The 23,917-nt window shown below is 38.0% G+C and overlaps 1 protein-coding gene across 6 annotated transcripts in view; it reads right to left on the reverse strand.

Moving 5' to 3' along the window:
• Positions 1–6: 6 nt before the first annotated feature.
• Positions 7–23,917, reverse strand: part of LOC107737531 (nck-associated protein 5-like) — a 34,058-nt gene continuing 10,147 nt past the window's right edge. For 2 of the 6 annotated variants that reach the window (XM_016549035.1, XM_016549032.1), the window contains exons 2-12: positions 8,594–8,722; positions 8,438–8,506; positions 8,245–8,283; positions 7,851–7,970; positions 7,416–7,505; positions 4,221–7,336; positions 3,380–3,515; positions 3,221–3,296; positions 2,536–2,835; positions 2,239–2,387; positions 7–1,356 (exon numbers count right to left, since the gene is read on the reverse strand). In XM_016549035.1, coding sequence (XP_016404521.1) covers positions 1,105–1,356; positions 2,239–2,387; positions 2,536–2,835; positions 3,221–3,296; positions 3,380–3,515; positions 4,221–7,336; positions 7,416–7,505; positions 7,851–7,970; positions 8,245–8,283; positions 8,438–8,506; positions 8,594–8,713 — 4,467 coding nt within the window. In that variant the 5' untranslated portion in view covers positions 8,714–8,722 and the 3' untranslated portion in view covers positions 7–1,104. Of the gene's footprint in view, positions 1,357–2,238; positions 2,388–2,535; positions 2,836–3,220; positions 3,297–3,379; positions 3,516–4,220; positions 7,337–7,415; positions 7,506–7,850; positions 7,971–8,244; positions 8,284–8,437; positions 8,507–8,593; positions 8,723–10,495; positions 10,800–15,400; positions 15,820–21,129; positions 21,175–23,917 lie in introns of those variants that run through there. The other 4 variants (XM_016549031.1, XM_016549030.1, XM_016549033.1 and 1 more) reach the window with 4 other exon arrangements.

Raw genomic sequence — 23,917 nt, forward strand, 5'->3', positions numbered from 1 at the left:
ACCCTTTTGCTGAGTAATCAACATGAAACCTGGCCCACAGGAGGTTAATTTCTAACAGCTGTGGAAAGATGCGTAAGGCAGAGTCAGCATTATTACATCAACATTAAGAAATCGTCAGCCACCTTTTCAAAATTCGCATGGAACGATTTGATGATTTTTCTCTCATGTCTAGTCAGAGCCAAACTGGGATAAAGAAATCCTGGGTTTAAGTTTAAGCTTTGTTCGCTGATTGTAAGCAGGGTGATCTAACAATACACAGTTCAAAATTAGGTCACGAGTCACAAGTTTCTTTAAATCGTTGCAAAACAAAAGGTAACATACACAAAAAAACAAGTCATGGCCAGATCCGGAGAACAAACTAACCTAGAGACACAGCTAGACACGTACACACAAAGTCAGGCACAGAATATGTTTGAACAAAACTTAAAAGGAGTAACCAATAAAAGGTGGTCTTGTCTTACCACACTATTCAAAGAAAATAAATAAATAAACGTAAATAATAATTCACCGTGGAACACTGTAGCTCTGTCTTATATGGATCGCACTTACTGTATGTTGCTGCTACAAGGTTTTTTTTTTTCTTTAAACAATGAATCAAAAGTCTACGGCTGATGCAGTTTTACACAGATGCGTTTTTCTTTTTTCTTTTCATGAAATATGCATATTAAATTAATTGAAAATCACATATATTAACATTCACTTTCCAATAACTTTACACAAATGTTACCAAAGAGTGTGTGCACTGATGTTGCATGAAAACCAGAACATTCTGTGAGATTGAAAACTGGAAGACTGTCGCGATGAGCTCGGATTCGTCCTTGAAACGTAATTTAAAGATAATACGAGTCGAACGTCACTACCTTTTGCTATCACTTGAAACAGAGAACACGAATGAGATGATATAATGGGCTAAAATGACACCACCACAAACACACTGTAAAAGTTCTTCTTCCAACCATCAGGATAGAAACGTGGGTATTTCGTGGGTAACGTGTGGCGTGGGATTTTTCGGTCCAAAAAAAATGGGTTATCTCGTAAGTATCCACCTTTGAAAAATATCTGAAGGTTGTACCTGGTTATCATTCAGTTCCTTTTGAAAACACTTCAGCCTTGACTACCACACGAGGACAGGCTGTCATAGAGGGAATCGCTCAGGGACTCGGGGGTCTCCAGGACCTGGGGATGGCTTGGAGACAGGCCGTCGTCAGGTCTCTCTCTCACCAACTCCAAACCGGTGTCCCTCACCATGTCTGGGTTAGCGGGAATGCGGCTTTTGCCTCTACGTGCCTGACCGGGTTGAGGAAGACTTCTCGGGTCTCCCTCACAGCTGGCTACCGAATCACTAGTCTTGTTGCGCTGAGGGTAAAACAGGCCCAAAAAAATGCAGTGAATGAGACTGAACAGTGCATGATAATATAATACATGACAACATGAATCATTTAATTAGTCATAATAATACTTTATTACAGTCTGTATGTGGCTATTAAAAGGTCTATTTAAGTCAATTAGAATTCTATCTGCCGTGTTACCTGTTATGGCTGACAACCAATGAATGATGGTTTTAAACTTTTATTTGTATTTTCCATAAATACATTACAAGTGCTAGAAGTGAATTTAGGCCCAACAACATTATAATGTACAGTATTAAAAACTGATAATCATTTTGAAATTTGCTAAATTACATTAGCTGTTAATTGTTACTCAATTTAAAGGTTAACTTGCAGTGAACTTTAGATGATGGCAAAGGTAATCGAAATGCAAGAAAGTAAACATGCTGCTGAACTTTACCATGTGTACACTAACAGAAATACACATCGTTCAAAAGTTTAGGGCCATTAAGATTTTTTTAAAATAAAATAATACTTTTACACTATTATAAGGAGGCACTAAATTGATCTAAAGTGACTGTAAAGACATTTTTGAATAAATGCTGTTCTTTTGAACTTTCGATTCATCAAAGAATGAAAAAAATTTATTACGGTTTCCACAAAAATGATAAAAATTGTTGATAATCGAATAAATGTTTCTTGAGCATAAAATCTGAATATTAGAATGATTTCAAAAAAATCAAGTGACTGAAGAATGGAGCAATGCCCCAATCCCCCCCCCAAAAAAGAAAGAAAAAAACATTACCAACTCCAAGCTTTTGAATGGTAGTGTATATAAATAGTTTTAATCAAATAAAAAATTATTGTAATTGTCCTGTTGGGTGACACTAGGATCTAAAGTGATGCTCACCCTCTTAAACGAAGTCTTATGACTCGCTGGCTCCACTCCGTCTCCAACACCAAGATAAACCTCAGACGGCTCTGCAGATGCTTTGAGGTTTGGGAAAGTCCAGTTCTTTGTGGGGCCTAATTTCATAGGTGCTCCACAGATATCAGTGCCTGAAATAAATCAATCAATCAAAGCTGAGAAATAAAGAATAAAAAACACCATCTGGAACTTCTTTCTCTTAATCAATGTACAATTATTCTACATTGAAAACTCACATAACTGATTAACCTTAAGTGACGGTTAAAAAGTATTATATACCATCATGAACGATGTTTGCGATCTGGCTGGATGGAATCTTGTTTTCCAAAGTGCCAGTGTGATGATCCATATCCTGACCCCCCATATAATCCTCTTCTAAAGATGACAACTCTCTCTCCAAAGTCCAGGCCTTGTGGGACATTTTCATCCCTGAGCCATGTTTTCCCTGGAGATGAGAAGGGTCACTCTCCCCATGGGCCTTCCCTTTGGGAATGCTTTTGCAACCAGCATTTGCACTATAGTCAGGAAGAGGGAAGGTGCCAATGCCACTGTCAAGGGTGTGTGTGGAGATTCCAGATCCTAAAAGGGAGGAATTTGAATAGAATATATTATTAATATTTTGTTATTTTAAAATATACGAATGATTGTGTTTAGTAAAATAATATTAATTTTAATTATAATTAAATTACTTTTTTATTTCTTATCCCTACATTTTTATATATTCTTTTATTCTTATTTAAATTACACATGGACACATATTTTCACATAAATAACAGGATCACACCTAAACATCAAGATAATGTTTGCCACACAGCTGCTGCCACACAAATTCAGACGCACCTAGATTATTCATCATCATTGACATGTTAAAACCCGTTTTTTGTCGCTACATGCTAACCAATTGAAATTCCTGCCTCTAGAAACATTAAAAACCATTACGTCATGCATTGTGATCATGCCTTACCTGCAAAGTGTTCATGATGAATCGTCTCAGCCAGGTTCTCATCTGACGTGACGTCTTTACTCAGTAATGCAGAAACCTGTGAAAAAAAAAACATTAAAAGTTCTATTAAGAACTTTCAAAACAACACTGTGCATTATATCCATGAATTTCAATTTTTACCTTTTCCATGTCATCACTGCTTCTTGTCTGACCAGCAATGCCAGCGCTCTGGTGATTGAATACAGGTCTGGATTTACAGTCAAACGAGAGGCGTCGATGTGCCATGCTGATGCTACCAGTGTCCTTCCCATCAACCCTTATGGAATAAATTTTTTAATAAAATTGATTTGAAAATACCATTTATTGTTTGTCTACTGTACAGTATATTAGTATATTTCAGCCTGTTCCTCAGAGACCAAGCGTATGGCTTTGGACTACTTTTATAACTATATCATCCTTTCTGGAGCTTCTTATTAAATCGTTTTTGAGATCTACCACCACCAAAAAAAAATAAAAAATCCTTTTGGTTGAATGCAAGTACATTCTTACATTTTGGTTAAACTTTACCTCTAATTTATTAAACCATGTGCAGAAGCCCAGCCACTATGATAATGCAAATTCCCAGCTGATATTCACAAGTCAAATTCCAATTAAGTCTCAAAGCACATTTTCTCACCTCACTCATTCATCAGTTATTTCAATTAACTTTCAACACCTGCAAACCTGCACTACAACTATGCACTTGAAGATTAAGGAATTAAGGATTTAAGTCATTAATTTGGCCTTTGACTTGTAGCTTTATTGTGGGTTGATTTATACACTAAAAGAATACGTCTTGGAACAAAATAGCTGAGAATATGACTGAATATATTATAAAAATTACATTTCATTGCGTTAAGCCAAACCAAACGTCACAAACTACTTTTTTTTATTTTTTATCGTGTTTGAAATATGTACTTGTGACATCTTTCTATAAAACAAATATCAAAATAAAACATTGTATAAGTTGCTTTGTACTCACCGATTTAGCAGTTGCTGCATGAAGTTGTCAGATGGCACTCCTCTGTACATCACAGACAGCTGGCCTTGGGCTTGGTCCATCACCACCTCGCAGGAATGTCCCTTTCCTTGTCGGTCCAAGGCCACTCCATTCACATAAGCCCGCTCTTCTTCAAGAGCTTTATGCAAGCCCTCTGCCTTCTCAATCAGCATGGAAATGTTTAGGCTCTCGCTCTCGGTTTTCTTCGGAGCCCCCTTGGAATCCTTGCCCACAGATGATATATTGAGTTTCCATTCCCTTTTGTCATCTTTTGCTTTTGACATTTCTGGTTTACGGCTAAGAGCGGGAAGCTTGCTTTTTCTCAGACCAAACCAGTTGGCAATTCCATTGGAAGCCTTTTGCTTGACCTCAACCATTTGCCCTTTATCTTGCTCTTGCAGTTTCAGCATATTTTCCTCAATGCCCTTCATGACCTTCTGCTCTATAGAAGACTGTGGACTGGGGGCAGAGTGCCTTTTTTCTTCAACATTCTCTACTGGCCTTGGTGGTGGTGGAGGAAGACTCTCTCCGTAGGAAGAATTCTTCTTCTTATTTGCCCTGAGGTGGCTCCTGTCCTCAGATTTGGACATGTACCTCTGAAACTCTTGAGTAGGTTTCCCATCTCGGTTCATAGAGGGTGGCACAGTTTTAGTAGGGGATTTGAGGGGGATTTTATTGGGGCTGCCACTATGGGGACCAGCGATATTTTTTCCATTATATGAAAGGCTATGAGGTGCCATAATCTTAGCATAGCTCCGCAAAGCCTGTGCAGCCTCTAGGTTAGTAGATGGTGGATGCATCTTAGACTTTGGGCTCTCCTGCTTGGCTGAGAATGTTCTAGAGGATTCATGTTCAAGTTTGGAGACTAATGTGCTAGAGGGAAGAGACCTGACAGCTTGCTCAACATGCTGAAAGGCTGCTTGTTGTTTTGAAATAGCACCATCAAGATGACCTGAATGGTATGGTTTATCCTCAATGGAATCTGTATTTTTAGGAAGTCTATATTCTCCCGACTTACAATCAGAGTTTCTGTCAGCAATTTTGCTTTTATCGGTGGTTCGTGTTGGTATGCTTGCAGCGGACTGAATTTCTTTCTTCTCTGCAAGTGGAGGACAAGTTGTGGACTCGTCTGGGTTCCTCAACTTGCCAAGTGCAGCTAGTCGTTCTTTAAAAGAATGACTTGATTCACCTGAATGTCTACCAATCCCTGATTTCTTAGGAACAGGCGGTGGATCGTTCTTTTTAAAAGGTGATTCGGAGCTTTGTGAATCATTATCTACCATTTTGTTTTTCTCTTGGCTCCTGGACCTCGTGCTTATCCCACTCTGAGCCTTCTGGGATGACGACTGACTAGGCAGACTGCGATGACTGACTTGCTTATGCCACACCGGACTATCTGAGCTGTCCTCTTGGTCTGAAGAATCAGACTCTGGTGAGATCTCCTTCTGCTTGAGATTTGTTGGTCGCTCTATACCAAACTTCGTCTGCTTTTCTTTCGCACCTTCATTAACCGGGCTGGAATTTTGAAGAGATGAGCTCACTTCTCCAAGCAGCTGTGATACATCGGTGACACACGTTTTGGAGATGTCAGAGACATTTTCGTAGTGTGGAATTTTCTGAGGAGTCTTTTGAATGTGAGAACTTTGTGTAGGCTTGGCTACACGAGTTGTTTTAGGGATACCACAGCCAAGGTCCTTTGGCAATGGTGTAGGGACATCATCAGGCTGGGGTGGAGAAGTTGGAGCAGAGTGTGACTCCGATTTAGAAGGGGGCAGCTGTCTTTGCCTCTCTGTCGTGGTGGCTTTTCGTGTGGATACAGGGGAATTGTGCACCTCATAATTGTTGCTCCGGCAAGGAATCTTCGAGCTACGAGTCAACTGAGGACTGAGACGAGGTGGAGCAGGTACTGCAGTACGTTCTCCAAGAGTGGGTATCTTAAGGAACTTGAGCAGTTTGGAAGGTGAGGCCTTGACCTCTCTAAGGCAGGAAACTTGATTCGGGCTGACCGCAACTTTTGATCTAATGGACTGAGGATCGGAAGGGGTGTCTTTCACAGGGACGGAGATATCATCCAGTACTTTTGAGACAGTATGATTCTCATTCGGAGAAAATAACAGACCTTTGTGGACTGATTCATTGCTGTCCATCTCACAGTGTGCATTTTGTAAATTGTCTTTGAGTCCGAGAGTAGGCAGCTTTGAGGTGGCTACGTTGGCTCGACAGACACAGTCAGGGTCTTCTTTTGTTGCAAACTCTTCCTTCTCGAGTCTTTGTGGCGCTACAGAGTTTAAGTGCTTCAAGTCCGAGTCCAGTAGCGCCACATCAATTCTGCTATCGTCACAAATCGTCTCATTGCAGGTGCTGCCGCTTGACCCGTTGGATTGAGACTCAAGCAGAAGGTCAGATAACCTATTCTTGTCTCTTTTTTCCACGAACACGGGATCGGACCCTCTGGGCTGATCTCTTTCTGAAATGGTTAGTCTTGAGTATAATTCAGGGACTTCTAATGAGTGGGGATCGTTCGGTGGGTTAAGACCTTGCTCTGCTGAAAGAATGGACATATCTCCAGATGTCCTTTTTATAAACAGTTCACTTGTACCTGTGGTAGGCTTCACAAGGCTCTGCATTTCCATGTTCTCTTGGAAATCGGGCCGAGCCAGATTGAGGTTTTCGATGGTAATGGGAGCTGAAGTGCAACAATTGTGGCTACTCTTGGCTAAGCTGACTGAATCTTTATTGGACAGCATCAGGCATGTGCTACAACTACCACATTTTACATTGCTGTGCTCTCCTCCATTCAAATGCTGATGTGTGCAAACATCTGGACAGGAATGGGAACAATGTGCTTTGGGTGCATTGCACCTGGATGAATTGTCTCTACAGGCTAATACAGCCTCCTTAGAGGCAAGAGCCTGGCTATAGTCACAGATTGAGGGAATGCCAGAAGAACGATGGTACCGAAGCGGATCTGTTTCTTCAAGCTTGCGGAGGACCTCTAAAATGTGTGCTTTCTTCTTCAAGAATGGGGACATGGCCTCCATGGACGTGGATGAGCCTTGGGTCTCTGGTATGCAATTTTGCGCACTTTCGCTGTTTCCCTGTGGAACCAAATCATAGGGATGAGGTAAAGTTGTCATACAAGACTTATTCAACAAAGACTTTGTGTATGGCTCTTACCTTGGCCTGTGCATTCCTCTGAGCCTCAATCAGTTTGTTAGATTCACTGTGCTGCAGCTCGCCGATGTGCTCCAGACAGGGTCCTGGCTGCTTTGATAAGACACATCAGGTAAGCTTTAAGCTTCTTATTATATGAATCAATTTTTGGATTATGCAAAACACCTCATGTATCACAACTATGCATGCACAACAAGGTTTTTTTCGCCTGTTTACACACAAATTCCTTGTAGTTAAATGGAAAAAATGCTTGCCCAAGCAGCCCAGGCAAATTAAACAGGAAGACGTTAATTGAGCCATTTTCTTCATTTTGCAAACAAAACTAATAGCACATCCCTGTGGACTTTAAAGAATGTTTTGTGAAAAACAAACTTCAAACTAAAATCGGACCTGCACTGTACATTTTGTCATCGTATGTTGAAGGGTTTAATCATTTACCTGCTGATGTACACATGATTGACTGTGCAGTTTCTCCTGCAGGAGCTCACACAGTGTTCTGTTCTGCCTCTCCAGATCAAACACACGCATTTTCAGCTTAATGCATTCCTCTCTGAGATCCTAAAAGAAGAATCCACAGCTTTTAAAAAACATTTTAAAAATATATGACTAGAATATGTACACCACTTATAAAATATACAACCAACATTATACATTAAACATATTAAAATTAATTATATATTAAAATTATTCCAGAATTTAATAATTCAATAAGTTATAATAAATAATACTTCATAAATACATATGAATTAAATATAAAATAACTCTTTAGACTTTGTAGTTCAAATGAAGTTTTTATAACTATGTTCCTGATGCAAATCCTCAAAGTTTTTACCTTTTGATTGAGTAAAGCCTGCACAACATGGTTGGCGACCTAAAAATAAACATTTTTAAATTAATAAATAAATAAATTATTAAACATAAAATACTTTCAGGACTATTTTATTTTTCATCTGACTATCTAATTGGCTTCTGCATTAGGCAAAAACATTGCAAATCTCCATAGGAAGGGTTGGAAAGGAACTCGCCTCGTCCAAGCATCGTTCATATGCTTCTCTTTGACTCTCGTTTGCTAATGAAAGGGCAGAGTTCTCGGCCTATACAAAAATAGAACAGTTTAAACAGTAAGTCAAGGAAGTAAAGTAAACAAAACTGTATTCTTAGTGAAAGTATATGCCACTTACTTGAAGTTCTCTCACTCGCTCCAGAAGCTCACTGCTACTCTCTTCCTCTAGATAGGACTCCAGATCACCCTCCTCGGACTCAAAGTCCTCATCTACTCTATTTTGGGCCTCTTCCGACATCGTCTCTACCTAACAAAAAGAAAGAGATTGAAGATGAGAGGAGTGTTTGGCGAAGCTTGTTTGAAAACACATTATTAATGCAATTCTCTTTGGTGTGCTAATGAAGCATAAATCACACACTCCACCTTTAAAGAGTTTCAGATTCTTGCTTGTTTTAACCCCTGTGTTTGCATATTGTAAACAACTGGTTAAACAAACCTGTAAATCAACTTTCCAAACATTCTTGTGTACTTAAGAGTTGTTACAGAACACATCAGCTGTGTGCCTTTTAATCTCGAGTCTTTGAGACAGCTGGGAGTGAATAAGCAGGACTTGAGTCCATGGCAGGACACATCTTCACTTTAAGGGTGTCATCAGAGGGGATTAGACAGAAGAGGTCTGAAAACACTGGAGGATTCCAGCCATCATGCAGATTCATGACCTACTGACTTACTGACTGGGGCACAGAATCAGATCCTCTTGACCTGCATTTAAACTTAGATGAAAAAACACATGCTCTAGTGTGCGCTAAAAAAATTATGGTGGACAAACCTGCCTGGCAAACTAAGAATTTTACCATTACCCCAATTTTGCTTTGCACATTAAGACACTACTTTATTAAATGTAGGAATGTACTGTAAGGCCCATACCATTAAGTATTTACATTTTAAAGCCATTAACCAATATACTGGCCAATACTAAAGCTTTTTTTAGAAACTAAAAAATGACCCAATTTTACTTAACATAATGATATAAATTATATTAAAAAGTAACATTTATCAGCCAAAAACCAACGTGGCCAAAAATATATTGGATAACATTTTGTTCCAACTCAAAATCTCAGTGATACCAAAATATAGTTTAAACACGCTTCTCCTGTGTCTCCTGATTTTGATGGCTGGTTTGTTGATGTAAACGTCCTTATTGTTGAACTATACCATAACAGTAACCTCCAGTCACCTTCATCCACCTATTCCCACCACTGCACTATACCATACATTTGACCTTCAAAACGAACACCGGATGTAATCAGCGGATGGACTATCACTGCAAAACTGAATCTGAAAATCAATATGTTCATGGGACTTATTCATTATTGATCCTCTAAGCATTCTGTGTGCTCATTTATGTAGCAAGCTTATCTATAGACGTCTAACTCTTTGCGAGTGAATAGCTTAAATGGAAACTCCATATCTGGAAGCAAATGAATACAAGGCTTATTGGGATCAGAGGGTTGACAGGGTGCAGCGGGTCAGAGAATACTGCTCTGTTTTAACAGTAAAGATGGCACTATTCGACAGGCTCCAGGCCACACTATAGAGTTGGTAGTTCCTGCGGTGCCAGGAGGCTCCTTTCACATGACAGACTCTTTTGACAAAGACACAAGGCATAGCCTTCTGATAGAGGAAGATGTATGTGTAGCGTAACTGTCACACATTAAGCCGTGCAGAACGGAAGCATTTACATTTTTCATATAGAAGACACTTTTATCCACAATGACTGACAAAACAAAAATAGATACATAAGTGATAGATCAAAATTAAAATCCAAAATTTAACCCATTTACAAATCCAGAAATCCTATAAAAATATTTCTATTTCTAAATAGTGCTATTGTCCTATAAAATACTTCTATTGTACCAGATGTTTAATAAATGTTTAATAAATAAATATATAAATCATCTATTTAAAATAATTAAATAAAATGATAAAATATAAAAATAAAATAGTAAAATAGTAAAATAGTAAAACAGTAAAACTGTAAAACGGTAAAATGGTAAAAATAAAATAACCAAAAACTCACCAAGAAATGAATATAGTGAAAATCCAATGTCTTGGGCAAAAAGCTTGAAATTTTATACCTTAAAATGTTATACCTTAAAAAGCAAGTTTATACGATATTCCTCTGTAGGGTGAATACAGCTAGAGGAGTAGAACTAACCGGTATTCCAGGTTTGCACTCTTGTTTCTTGTTTGAAAAGAAAAACCTAAATAAAACATCCCTCTGGATTTCACTGTGTCACGCTTGAGTCCTCATGTCTGTCTAAAAGAGTTGTGTGATAAAGATGATCGCGAGCTACAAGGAAGTTAAATCTACATATTATGCGCAAGTGATGACATATTGGTTTCACAACCTTTGCAATACTGGATTAGCTAGAACTGTGTCATCATGTCTCTACATTTTTACCCCATCTTGTTAATGATTGACAGTTTTCCGAATGCTGGAGGCCAGGGCTGGGCAAAAACTCAAGAGGATCACCACCAGCCTCGATCATCTTTCCTTTTCATCTATGAATCACTTGCAAGCAATAAAAAAATGTATGGGTGAGTAAGCTGATTCTGGTGAAACAGAGCCTCAAAAGCCTATTTTGGAGTCTTTATGATAATACTGTCTTTGGAGAGATGACTGTCAGTCAAGAAATTCCCCTCTAGCGCTACTGTACTTTTCGGCCTTCCTCAAAAGCCTCCAGAGAGACAACATCCAACATTCCTTAAGAGATGTTTGGACTAACCAACACGGAATCAAGATGGTCGATTAAACCAGTGGTTTAAAATTAAGTAAATAAATAAATGTGCATTCATCTTCAACTTCAGGTCTAAATTCAGTTCAGTTCAGTTCAAGTTTATTTGTATAGCGCTTTTCACGATACAAATTGTTGCAAAGCAGCTTTACAGAAAATTAAGTTTCTACAATATGTTTAGTAGTAGCCATAGTCACCACTGATAAGCTACTAAAATCGGTTTAGACTGCTTCCTTCTATCTAGATAAGACTGAAACAGACTATTTTTAGTTTCAGTCAAGAACTACCACACATGGTTTAACCACACCACTGAGTCGGCACTCAATTATCAAGGTTTGACCCAAACATTTGCTCCATGGTGTCTCCAAGACCAGGAATGATGGAAACAATGATTTAGTCACACTGTTGTTAGAAACATTCCCTGTGTTTGAGACGACAGATAAGAACTCATATCATGACTAACATTTTGCGGTGATGCTCTTGTATCATTGAACTATAGCCATGATGTCGAGAACAGACGTCCCGAGGGCTAATGGTCTCAACAGTAAAATCATTTCTTAAACACAACTGAAGTACTGTGTTCAATAGAACAGGGCTAATCCTATGTGCTCTTGTAAGGATCTAAGCAGATTAGCATCAGTTTGCATCTGGCCCTAAACTTAAGGTTGCAGCATACAGACTGTTATATTGCTCTTTGCTGGACACACGTGACAACCTACCCAGATCTTTAAAGGGATCTTTTGTTTATTAAATACATGAAACAAAAAAACTGTCATCACTCATCCTCATCTTGTGTTTTCTTTATTCAAGAGCAAAAAGGCTTACACTAACCACACTTCAGTGTAATGAAAGTGAATGAGGACTGGGTCTGTCAAGCACCAAAATTACAACAACAAAACAAAACACCATAAAAGTTGTCCATATATGTCTTGTGTACTACATTCAAAAAGTCTTCTAAAGCCATAGGATGCGTCTGTGTAACAAATAGACAAAAAAAAAAAAAACATTATTCACTAACAATCATCTCCTCCAGTGAGCTGTTAACCACTGCAAGCAGATCACTGAATCAGTGAGTTGAATTTAAGATCAGGATTAGTCCGAATCACAAAGAAATTATCGAGATTATTGTGAATTTGATATACTAGTTCATTTAAAAGAGATGCAACACAAATGAATGATTCATTTACAAAATGGTTATTATAATGCATGAATCATGAACCACCTCTATGATTTTATAGTGCTTTTTGTATTATTGACAGTTACTGAACTGAATAGAAACAACACTGAACTAAATTGAGCTCAATAATGACGATTTTATCTTCTGTAAAGCTGCTTTACAGCTGAAATTGAATGTTTCAGAACTGATTAATTTTACAACATTAACACTGTTATTTTGCTGTTTATTAATGTGAAGTTGCTTTGAAACGATCTGTATTATATAAAGCGATAAATAAATAACGTGACTTGACTTTTTTGTTATTTTGAAGCATGACAGCATAATATTAACAGCGCTATACATTGAAAAGGTTGGACAAGATATGCGTCATAAATTCACCTTTTGTGTTCTACATAAGCCATCCAGATTTGGAACAACATGAGGGTGAGTAAATGACATTTTTGGGAAGAATCATGCATAGAAAAATCCATATTGATCAACCACTATTCTGAACACTGGGGGTGGATGTATCCACCATAATATCCTAGGATGGTTATAGCCCTGCTGTATATACCATAGCATAGTGGAGTCGGTTTTAGGGACAAGCAAAAACAGAGGCAAACATGCACCCATGCCAACAGGATTCTTGGCAGCGCTCGAGCACAATGCAAGCCCCTTAATCCACTGATATGCTGTATAGTAAACATAGCAATAAAGCACTGTGGCGCACCCAAAACAGGGCCCCAAACTCATTTGTCTGTAAAGCAGTACATTTATTGAGGCTAAGCTTCTGAGAGACTACTGTTAATGTTGGTAGGACTTAGATTCTCACATACTTCTGAATCACTGGCTTGGTATGATGCCCAGAGGAGAGAAGTCTACAGAATGTGACTAAGACTAGAAATCAAAGCTATGCTCTGAGACGAGACTCCAACAAAACATGGCGGAGTCAGACACCAGAGGCCACTGTCTCTTTTGCTGGATATATCAAACACAAGAGAGCCGCTCTTATCTGACAATGTAGAGGACACAGCTTCTTGAGAGGTTGATCAAATGATGTAGAGGAGAACGTCTATTTAATCAGGAAGAAGGACGAAGGAGATTTAGATTGCACACAAAGTCAAATTTATTTTTAACCATCATGCAGTGAACCACAGGCATTCATTTACAGGCCTTATCTGTACAAGAGAAGCGCGTCAAGACTTGCAGAAAATCCCAACCAGATGCCTTCGAATAAATGTAATTTATATACTTTCAGCAATTACAGAAACAAAATGGATGGCTGCAATATTAAACCATTTGAAACTGGTAATTAATACTACAATATGTTCCTATTCTTGAAAGATATTTAGTACAAGCCAGTTGAATTAATTCCTTTGTGTCACTGTGCAAAAAAATCCATGTTTCTTTCACCGGGCCTCACCAATAAACCATGAATGGATAATCGGCTGCCATGGATCCGCTTGTCATTTTGCATTTTTAGGAGGGGTGACTTCGTACAGTTGCGAATGATATCTCGAATAATGCAAATTAGGATTTAAAAGAGTGTCGATAAAAAGGGGAAAGTGGATGTTGGGGGAGGCCCTGGATGGCTCGGAGGGGTGGAATAAAGCCAGTGTGAAGGCAATCAAACAGAAGTAGGGCTCTATGGGATTCCAAAATGTGCTGGGAGCTCCGCCTCCATCCCCCACACTTGAGGAGTTATTAAGATGCAGCCAATCGGCATCTGCAGAGACGGTCTCTGATTATTCACACCCTGCACAATGGGCACAGAGCCCTCAGACACCTTCATAACCCAATTATTGATCTTTTCACATGATTTACGAGCTGATAAAATGATCAATCACGGAGATAGAGGAAACACACAGTCTGCAAAAGCAGTGAATAGAGTCATAATGAATAAAAGCACTCTTGTGGCAAAGCAAACAAACATATAGACCCTCCATCAAGTCCCTAAGGGCATTATTTTTTCTCTTTGATGTAAATTATTCCAGGAATAAAAAGAGTCTCTGAAGTACGGCGAGGCAGTTTCTATTCCTGAATGTGGCATTAAATATATAAAATCTTTAATAATGCAGGTTTATGCAGCTGGGGTAAAGATTTCCATTGCAATTTTCCATGTGCTTTAAAGATTATTTGTCCACTCGCTCGGGCTGTCGCATCAATGACAGAAAAGGCCCCCCAAAACGTTTATGCACTCTCTAGTCCTCCATTTTGCACAAAACATAAATGGTAAACCACGTTTCTCAGTAGCTTTCAGCAAAGTAACCACGCAGGCATCTGCAGACTCATGCACTATTGTTGTCCTTTGCAGCAGTGCACCTATCTGGATGAAGTACGTTGTCTACATTTGCACGGCCTTGACTGCAGCATGAGCTAGCTAAACACATTTAAAAGAGGACTAAGCAAAAGCTTCAGCTCCTTCAAGGACTATTTGGATTCGCCGACTAACTGTGAATGAACTCCAATCTAATTCTCAATTACTTAGAGACGGCTTGGAGTTAAATAAGGTGATCACTCACACCCAAACAATGAAGGATGTAAGCCATGTTGTCCCTGATCCAATGCAAACAGACTTGTATTTATTAACATTTTAGCATGCAACTGCTTCTCTAACCTAGTTGGCGATGCAATAGACTTTTTAATAGTCCATTTAAAAATGGCATCAGCTGTTTTCCAGGACAAGGAAAACTTGCATGGGTCGTTTCATCACGCTACGCCGGCTTAAGCAAACCGTTTTGATTGATTAGCATACAGAATCATCAATGACCTGCCTGCAACATCATACAGCTTTCAAAAACATTAATGCAGCAAGGTAATGTACTAAAATATATAGCATAGACTGCTGTGAAACTGTTTGCCAAGGGATAAATGCTTAGGAGTTATTCCATACTAAGCCAAATCTGATCACGAAACACACTCCTGACAAAGTGCCTGCAAACACAAGTCACTGAAATACAGGGAGAAACATACAGACGGGATTCAGTCGTGGCTAAAAACCAGCGCTGCGAACAGCTATGCATAAAATTACCTTTAATTCCAGTCAGAGCATCCCAGGCGTTTCAGTGCAGCCCATGCAAGGCAAATGTGAGACACGGGAGCAGGATCCGCAAACGCCACTTTTTTAACGTTTCTCTTTGGAAATCCTCCTCACGTTATTCTGAAAGTACAGTGCCTGTCCTTGGGCAAGTGCGAGGAAACTGTCTCTGCCGTCTGCAGTGGCCTCCATGTCCTCCCATTGTTCAAGGGAGTGTGAGGCAGGCATCCTACCCCAATAGACCCAGCCTACTACAACAGCTGTGGGCCAGCCCCCCACCTCTCCTCTGAGTGTCTCTCCCTCCTCCAACGGCTGCAGCTAAACATTAACTCTACAACTACTGGAGAGGCCATAAAAAGAGAGGGGGTTATATTTCAAAAAGGCACCCCGAACAAAGATGAGGACAAGGACGGATATCCGAACGAGCGCAGGGGAGAAAATGGAGTTACCCAGGCAACCCAGCCCCTTGTCAAGGAGCAGGAGCTTCTTTTCTAAGAGGATTGAGACTGCTTTATCAGACTTGCACTGATTGGATTGCAACTGCAGATACTGTGGAAGTCAGTGTGGAGCTGCATGACCAAAAACTGACCTGGATAAATAACACTGCTGCCAAAGATGTAAATGTCTAAGGGGGAAAAAAAGAGAAGTCCCAGATACATAATTGAAATAAAAATACATTAAAACTATATAGAAATATTTAAAATAAAATGACAAAACATAACAAAATTACTCAAACTAAAATTAAACTGAAATTATACAAATAAAAAAGCTGATTCAAAACATGAATAAATGCTATAGTATATGAATAACACTAAAGTAACACTGCAGTGAAGGAAGACAAAATATACAAATATTCAATATACCATCTATGAAAATAATATCTAAAGCAGTGTTGCTAAAATGATTTTGTTTTAGAAATTTTTAGATATAATATAAGATCATTTTTACTGGAAAACAAGTAAAAAAAAAAAGACTAAATCTGAAAAAAAAAAAAAAGCAACACTAAATTAGCTATACATATTCAGACAGATGCCTTTGGCCAATACATCACATCTTGCGCTGTTTTATGGAGCGCTCTGCCATAAGCGCATTAAAATAGTCTCAAATAAAAAAAAATTATGTTTACTTCAATTCAGTTGTGCTCTGTCTAGCTGTTTTTGAAAGCATTTTATGTTAACACAAACCCAACACCAACACCAACTTAAAGCTGCAGTCCGTAACTTTTTTGTGTTCAAAATTAACTAAATGTATATAATAAGCGAGTACACCATGAATCCATTTTCCAAACCGTGTTTTTGGCTTATCCAGAATCCCTACGGTACACCTATAATAAATTTTTATATTCAGACTATTTAGACTGGTTCGGGTAGGTACCGCTGCAGAGTAGCCCAGTACCTGCGTGATTCGTGATAGACATAAACAGAGAGAAGTAGCTCCGGCTACAATGTTCTTCCGCAAGACGCATGCAGTTCTGTTTATTAACCAAAAGTTACGGACTGCAGCTTTAAATATACAGGGCATCCTTAAAGGGTTAGTTCACCCAAAAATTCTAATTCTGTCATTAATTACTCACCCTCATGTTGTTCCAAACCCGTAAAACCTTCGTTCATCTTCGGAACACAAATTAAGATATTTTTGATGAAATCAGAGAGCTTTCTGACTCTGCATTGACTGCAAGGGAACTGACACATTCAAGGCTCAGAAATGTAAAAGGGACATCGTTAAAATAGTCCATGTGACATCAGTAGTTCAACCTTAATTTTACGAAGCTACGAGAATACCTTTTTTGCCTGAAAAGAAAACAAAAATAATGACTTTATTCAACAATTTCTTCTCTTACAGTCAGTCTTCGCCGCCATTCACGAGAACGAAGGTCTTACGGGTTTGGAACAACATGAGGGTGAGTAATGAGCTTTCTGACCCTCCATAGACAGCAAGGGAACTACCACGTTCAAGGCCCTTGGAAAGGTAGTAAGGACATCGTTAAAATAGTCCATGTGACATCAGTAGTTCAACCTTAATTTTACGAAGCTACGAGAATACCTTTTTTGCCTGAAAAGAAAACAAAAATAATGACTTTATTCAACAATTTCTTCTCTTACAGTCAGTCTTCGCCGCCATTCACGAGAACGAAGGTCTTACGGGTTTGGAACAACATGAGGGTGAGTAATTAATGACATAATTTTCATTTTTGGGTGAACTATCCCTTTAAGACATATTAGGATATATACGACAATTTATAAAAGCTCACGTATAGCTACTTCATTTTCCATGTTCTGCTTTGTCTCGCACACTACTCTGGCCGTAAGCATGGACAGATGCATCTAGTGGGCCACTTTTTTCTAGCGCTCAAATCATTCACACATGTACAATAGTCCTGCTGGACGCGGATGGTGTGTGCAGACTAGGGCTGCACGATTAATCTAATGCGATTGTTATGCGCATTTTGTTAGTAAAGCCGGTTCTGTAATCAGCAGGAAATCATCATCACGTGCTTTCAGATGGAGCAGAATTTACTACACATAGCCGTAGTTCACTGACAAGTTACGCAAAAAAAAAAATCGCGATTATGAAATTGAAGAAATCGTACGCGATTATGAAAGCTGTTTGCATAGCTTCTCAGTGAACTACGGCTCTGTGAAGTAAATGCTGCTCCATCTGAAAGCATGTGAAAATACCACATTTAATAACATATTTTTACTCCAAACTCACTTCATAACGTCAGTCGAGTGTTTGAAATAAATCCTTCTGTGAGATGATGTTGGATGGAGATTTACTGCTGATCACAGAACCGTGCTTCACTGAAAGATACGCATGACAATCGCAGCTTCTGTCGAATCGCGATCTCGATTCCATTTCTATTTATCGTGCAGCCCTAGCGCAGACATCGGCGAACTGTAATGTTGACAAAAATTACTTCACGCAGGCAGTCCACAAGCCAGAGCTAGGGAAGTATACTTACTGTAACACACTGACTAGTCAACTTTGAAAATATCTAGTTTATGTACATAGTAAACCTAGGTCTAATCGTAAAAAGCTTTAAGTCAAACTAGTATGACTGAAATTGTACCAGTCTGGGTTTTGTGACTAAGCGTCCTAGATAATATGGATGTAGCTTGATTACACACTCTGCCATGTATACTTCCAACAGACTCAACTTCACTCTAGCTCAATTATAAGTGCATGTATACATACTTACTGGTAACGTGAGAGGAGATTGACACTTTTGTAACCCTCCCCTAATAAAAAAAACAAAACAATCCCTTTGCTCAAAGAACAACAAAATTCTTGCAGGCACTAAAAGCTTATCTAAATATCTCAGAGTTGTGGCTACAAGGCCAGTCTACAAGGCCAAAGGGCTGAAAAAGCTTGTCCCTGACTGTGAATGAACCTCAGATCATGCCCCTGCCAGACACTAATTCATATGTGCATGCCTGTAGGAGGAATTCCACCTCAGCTAGTGTTAGCATCTTCGCATGAGACGACCAAATTGGATGAAATTACTCAAATGCAAGGGGGTCACATGTTGTCTTGGAGTCAACAGTCAAGGGGTGAGAGCTTTCTGGACAAAGGGCCATTGTGATCCTTTAAACTCCACTTTCATGTCTCTAAACACCCATGAGGGATAGACTTACGGCATTACATACAATGATCCGGATCCATAATGAGGCGTATTGTGACATGATGGTCTTAAATGTCAGGAATTCAGAGCAGAGTCTTTTTGGGAGGTCGTCTTGGCTTTCCAATGTGTTACCAATTCACTACTCAGCAATGACATGCAAAGTGGAGCACACTTGAAAGCGTCTGTAAGCCCCAGGTGCCAAGTGACATTAACATGCTTGTAACAGTTCTGCTGAACTACATCTCCTTAAACACAGCTGGACATTTGGCCTAATTAGAAAATCTCAAAGGAAGTAATGCCGGCAATTACATTTCAAGACTGTTGATTGAACCTGACTGAGCAATATCTGGAGCTCGCAAATGTTACATAACTACAACAACATCGAGATTTGATAGAGCTGATTAGGGAATCTTGGATTCTGTGTGGGAGATCATGAAACGCTTGAGAAAAGGATGTTATTGAGATTTCCTGGTAACACAATTATATTCCACAGATACAGAACAGAAAGAACTGATAAGAAAATATTTTAAAAGATGCATAATATATTAGACCACATCGGTTATTTATTTTTAAATTCTTATCTATCCATTTTCAGTCAATATATTATTATTATTATTTTTATTAAATGGTATTATTGTGTTATTAGTAGTAGGTTATCTATCGTACAAAATTATTGTAGTGTATCTATATCTTCATAGATAGATAGATAGATAATTATGAATAATAATAATAATTATAATAATGACAATGTAAATAAAACGAAAAAACTAAACTATTTTTAAATCAATTAATAAAATCAGTAATAATTATATATAATTATACATCAGTAATAATCATTATATTAATAATGAATAATTAATTTTGTCAATGTCAAATCAATGTAATGCTTTAATTTAGGCATTTAATTTAGGCCCAACATTGTTTTGAAATTTACTATTAATTTTAATAATTGATTTTAGTATTTTTCTTTTAGATAGTACTATTACCATATAACAATAATAATAATAATACAAAATATTTTATTGTATTCAAACTGAATTTTTCCTTGAGCAGATATTAGAATCAATATATTTGCATAAATTAATATTGCAAATATATGTAAATAAATATTATTTCATTAAGTAAATAAAACAAAAAAAACTACACTTTATCTTTTAAATCAGTTAATAAAATCATTAATTCATCTTGTTAACGTCAAATCAATGTGATGCTTTAACTTAGGCACAACATTGCTTTGAAATTTACTATATTTTAATAACTGATTTTAGTGTTTTTATTTTAGATAGTACTACCATATAATAATAATAATATTTAAATTACTGCCACATGAAAAATATGATGGAAAAACATAATTGGTATCGGTGTGAATTTTAATACCGGTGCATCCCTATTAAAAAATCCTCGCGACAGACATTTGCTAGTGTTTGGTCCACTTCCATTTGCCAGCAGTTGGTCAATGACAAAGCATTTGGGTGACTCAGGATTAAAGGAATAAATCAGGCTCATGGCAAAAAAAGCCCCCATTGAGAGTGAGACAGCTTAATGGGCGGTAATGTGCTGAACTCCATGTGAGGTGGAGGGGCTGATCCACCTTTTAGAAATGTGACACTAGTCCGAGGGGGAGAAGGAGGGGCAAGACGCCACTGTGCTAAACTGACCGGTACTTCTGCCCCGCAGGGAGCACATCTTCTGTATTACAGCAACAATTATGCAGTGGTAAACACGGAAAATTGAGTAACCATGACTTCTTGCAAGAAACAATGACTTATCTAACAGCATTTATCCTCCTAGATGGAAATCGCATCAATTCAATGAACACTGCATTTCAAATACACCACACAAGCATGAACTGTACAAACACGCCAAGACAAAATAACCCGCCTGACAAAGCAAATTTGACTTGGAGGTCACAAACACAAAGTGAGTAAACACTGTATCTACGGGACAAGGACATCTGGTAAAGCCAAAGCAGAATAATCTTGTAGTCATGGTTACCACCTTGACTAAATGTCACCCTGGCTACTGTATTGGGAAAAAAGAGGGAGGGTCAGGATTGGGTTCCATTGATAAACAGGGGGGGGGAGCCACACGTTTAACAAACCTGGAAAAATGTTCTTCCATTGTAAAATAAACAGCTCGGCATAATAAAACAGTGGGCTATACGCTTGGTTTACAGACTGGCATGTGAGCTGCGCTGGCCGAGCCGGTGTCCCCGTGCCGGCACTGCAGTAAAGTGCAGTGAAGCCTGGCTTTCAGCAGACTGCAGAGCCAGTGAACATGGACACAGCCACTAAACATCTGGACACCAGGCGCCGTGGCTCAAAGCGAATGCCCTCCGGCAAGTTCCAGCTGGGATGCACGCACAGCCATTTCAGCTCCCTGCCTTCCCTCTTTTGTTCTGCCGCATGTGGCCGCAGTCCACTTAGAAACGCAAGAATCTATATTTAAGCGCATTAATGTGTTATGCTCATACTTCCGTCCCACCATTAAACCTCTGCCCTACATACATTAGTGAATTCTGTCTGACAGAAAAGGTTGTGGTGCCTAAATAAAAACTTTTATTAATGATTTTATTGATCAATTTTTTTAAGTGTAGTTTTTTTTAGTCCTCATGCAGTATAATAAATAAGTAGGTAACTTCTGTCAGCCAAAACATTGTGAAGTCTAGTTTAAATCTTTACATTGATTTAACATTGAAAATAACTTTTATTAATGATTTTATTAATAGATTTTTTAATAGAGTAGTTTTTTAGTCCTCTACAGTACAAAAATAAGTAAATTCTGTTGGCCAAAAAAAGTTGTGATGCCTTAAAGGATTACATTGATTTAACATTGACAAAAACTTTTATTAATGATTTTATTTTTAATTTTTTAAAAGAAATAAACAAACCTAAATATGAATGATTTTACTGGTTGGCATTTTGTAAAAAAAAAAAGGCGTAGTTTTGTTTTATTTACGTTACAAAATATGTATAACATCTTTTGGCCACATGCAGTCCACTTAAAAATGTAAAAAAAATAAAAATGTAAAAATCCATATTTAAACCATATTAATATGTTCTGGTTGTACTTCCATCTGTTACACCTCTGTGCTACATAAATACGTAAATTTTGCCGATTTGAAATGAATGAATGATTGATTGATGAAATTAATGTTTTTATTGGTTGACTGTGTAAAAAAAAAACAAGGTTATTTACGTTATGTAATAAATATAGCATCGTTTGGTCTGCCGCATATGGCCATGGCCTACTTAAAAATGTAAAAATCCATATTTAAACCATATTAATATGTTCTGGTTGTACTTCCATCCTGCCGTTACCCCTCTGTGCTACATAAATACGTAAATTTTGCCGGCCAAAAACGTTGCCTAAATTAAAGCATCTTATTGTTTTAACACTAACAAAAACTTTTATTAATGATTTTATTGACTGGTTTTTTTAAGTGTTGTTTTTCATTGTATTTACATTACGAAATATGGATAATCTCTTTTGTTCTGATGCACTGCCCACTTAGAAACGCTACAATCCATATTTAATCATATTAATGTGTTCTACATGTACTTCCATCCTGCCATTAATCCTCTGAGCTACATAAATATGCGAATTCCATTGACCAAAAAAGGTTGCAAAGATAACCGACTGCTCTTATGAGCCAGATTGATAATGTGGGTGTTTTAAAAGAAGTGACCCTGTCGAAGGGCAGGATGCATATTTAACATAAACATAACATACATCAGCTTTGGTAAGCCTCTCGAGGGAATAGTTGGCGTAATTAACGGGCTAAAGGTCACTGAATCCTAAACCGCCAACGCTTTCATTTGGAGAGAAAAAAGAAGGGAAATGAAAGCACGTGAGGCCATTTTTCCTGGCTTTCAAACAGAGTGGTGGTGTGGTTTTTCAAAGGGGGTCCATGACTGTAGCCTCTTTGTGCCAGAAAAAAGAGACCCCTGCCATATCAAATGTATGGTGCTGTACAACTGCCCCCCTCTACACCATTGATGATTAGGTTTGTTTGACTCTCATTTCTGCCCAACCAAATCGTGGACATTTATCCCCTCTCTCCCCAAACAGGATGTGCCATTGACCTGGTTTGCTTGAATTGATTAAGGCCACATTCCAAAGCATATTTCCGCTGAGTAAAACTATGAATTGAATGTTTGTTGCAGCTGAAGACTGGTGCACTGTGAGACACCAAAGCAAATGTTTGCTTCGCTTTTTTTCTCTGCAGTGTGAATGTGAAGCAAAATAAATCCATATATTTTTGCAATGGTGCATTGCTTTCACTAGGTCACCGCTGATAGGTTCACTAAGAGCCACTGTTCAACGCAAAGGATAATGTTACTGGCTAAGTATACAGGAAGGTAACAGGAATGTAATCTTGACAAACCCACTGTAATAATATATACGTTACGCATATACGGGTCAATGACATATAGGAATGTCCACAATAAAGAAAGGGAAAAAAACATTAAAATATATATATATAGTTTAATAGTTTAAAACATATTTGCCATGTTTAAATGTAATATCTGTACTAAAAAAAAAAAAAAGTATACCATTTTCTGGTATTAAATAAATGAGTTAATGACCAATTAGTGCTGTCAAACGATTAATCGCGATTAATCTCAAATTTGGATGTGATTAATCGCGATTAATCGTTTGACAGCACTATGACCAATGTTGTTAACAAAAACAGTTAACAGTCATTTGTTAATTGAAATAATGCTAAAATGAAAAAAAAATACATATATAAATAAGATGAAAAGCATAACATTAAAAAAATTAAAAAACAGAAATGTTGGCAACTAATTCAAATAAAATTACTAAAACAAAAATTGAGAAATAACGTGATTTTTTTAAACTACGAAAAAAATAAAATAAATATAAAA

This window comes from Sinocyclocheilus rhinocerous, unplaced genomic scaffold (genome assembly GCF_001515625.1).
Source record: "Sinocyclocheilus rhinocerous isolate Xijiao unplaced genomic scaffold, SAMN03320098_v1.1 scaffold72, whole genome shotgun sequence".
Classification (NCBI taxonomy): Eukaryota; Metazoa; Chordata; class Actinopteri; order Cypriniformes; family Cyprinidae; genus Sinocyclocheilus; species Sinocyclocheilus rhinocerous.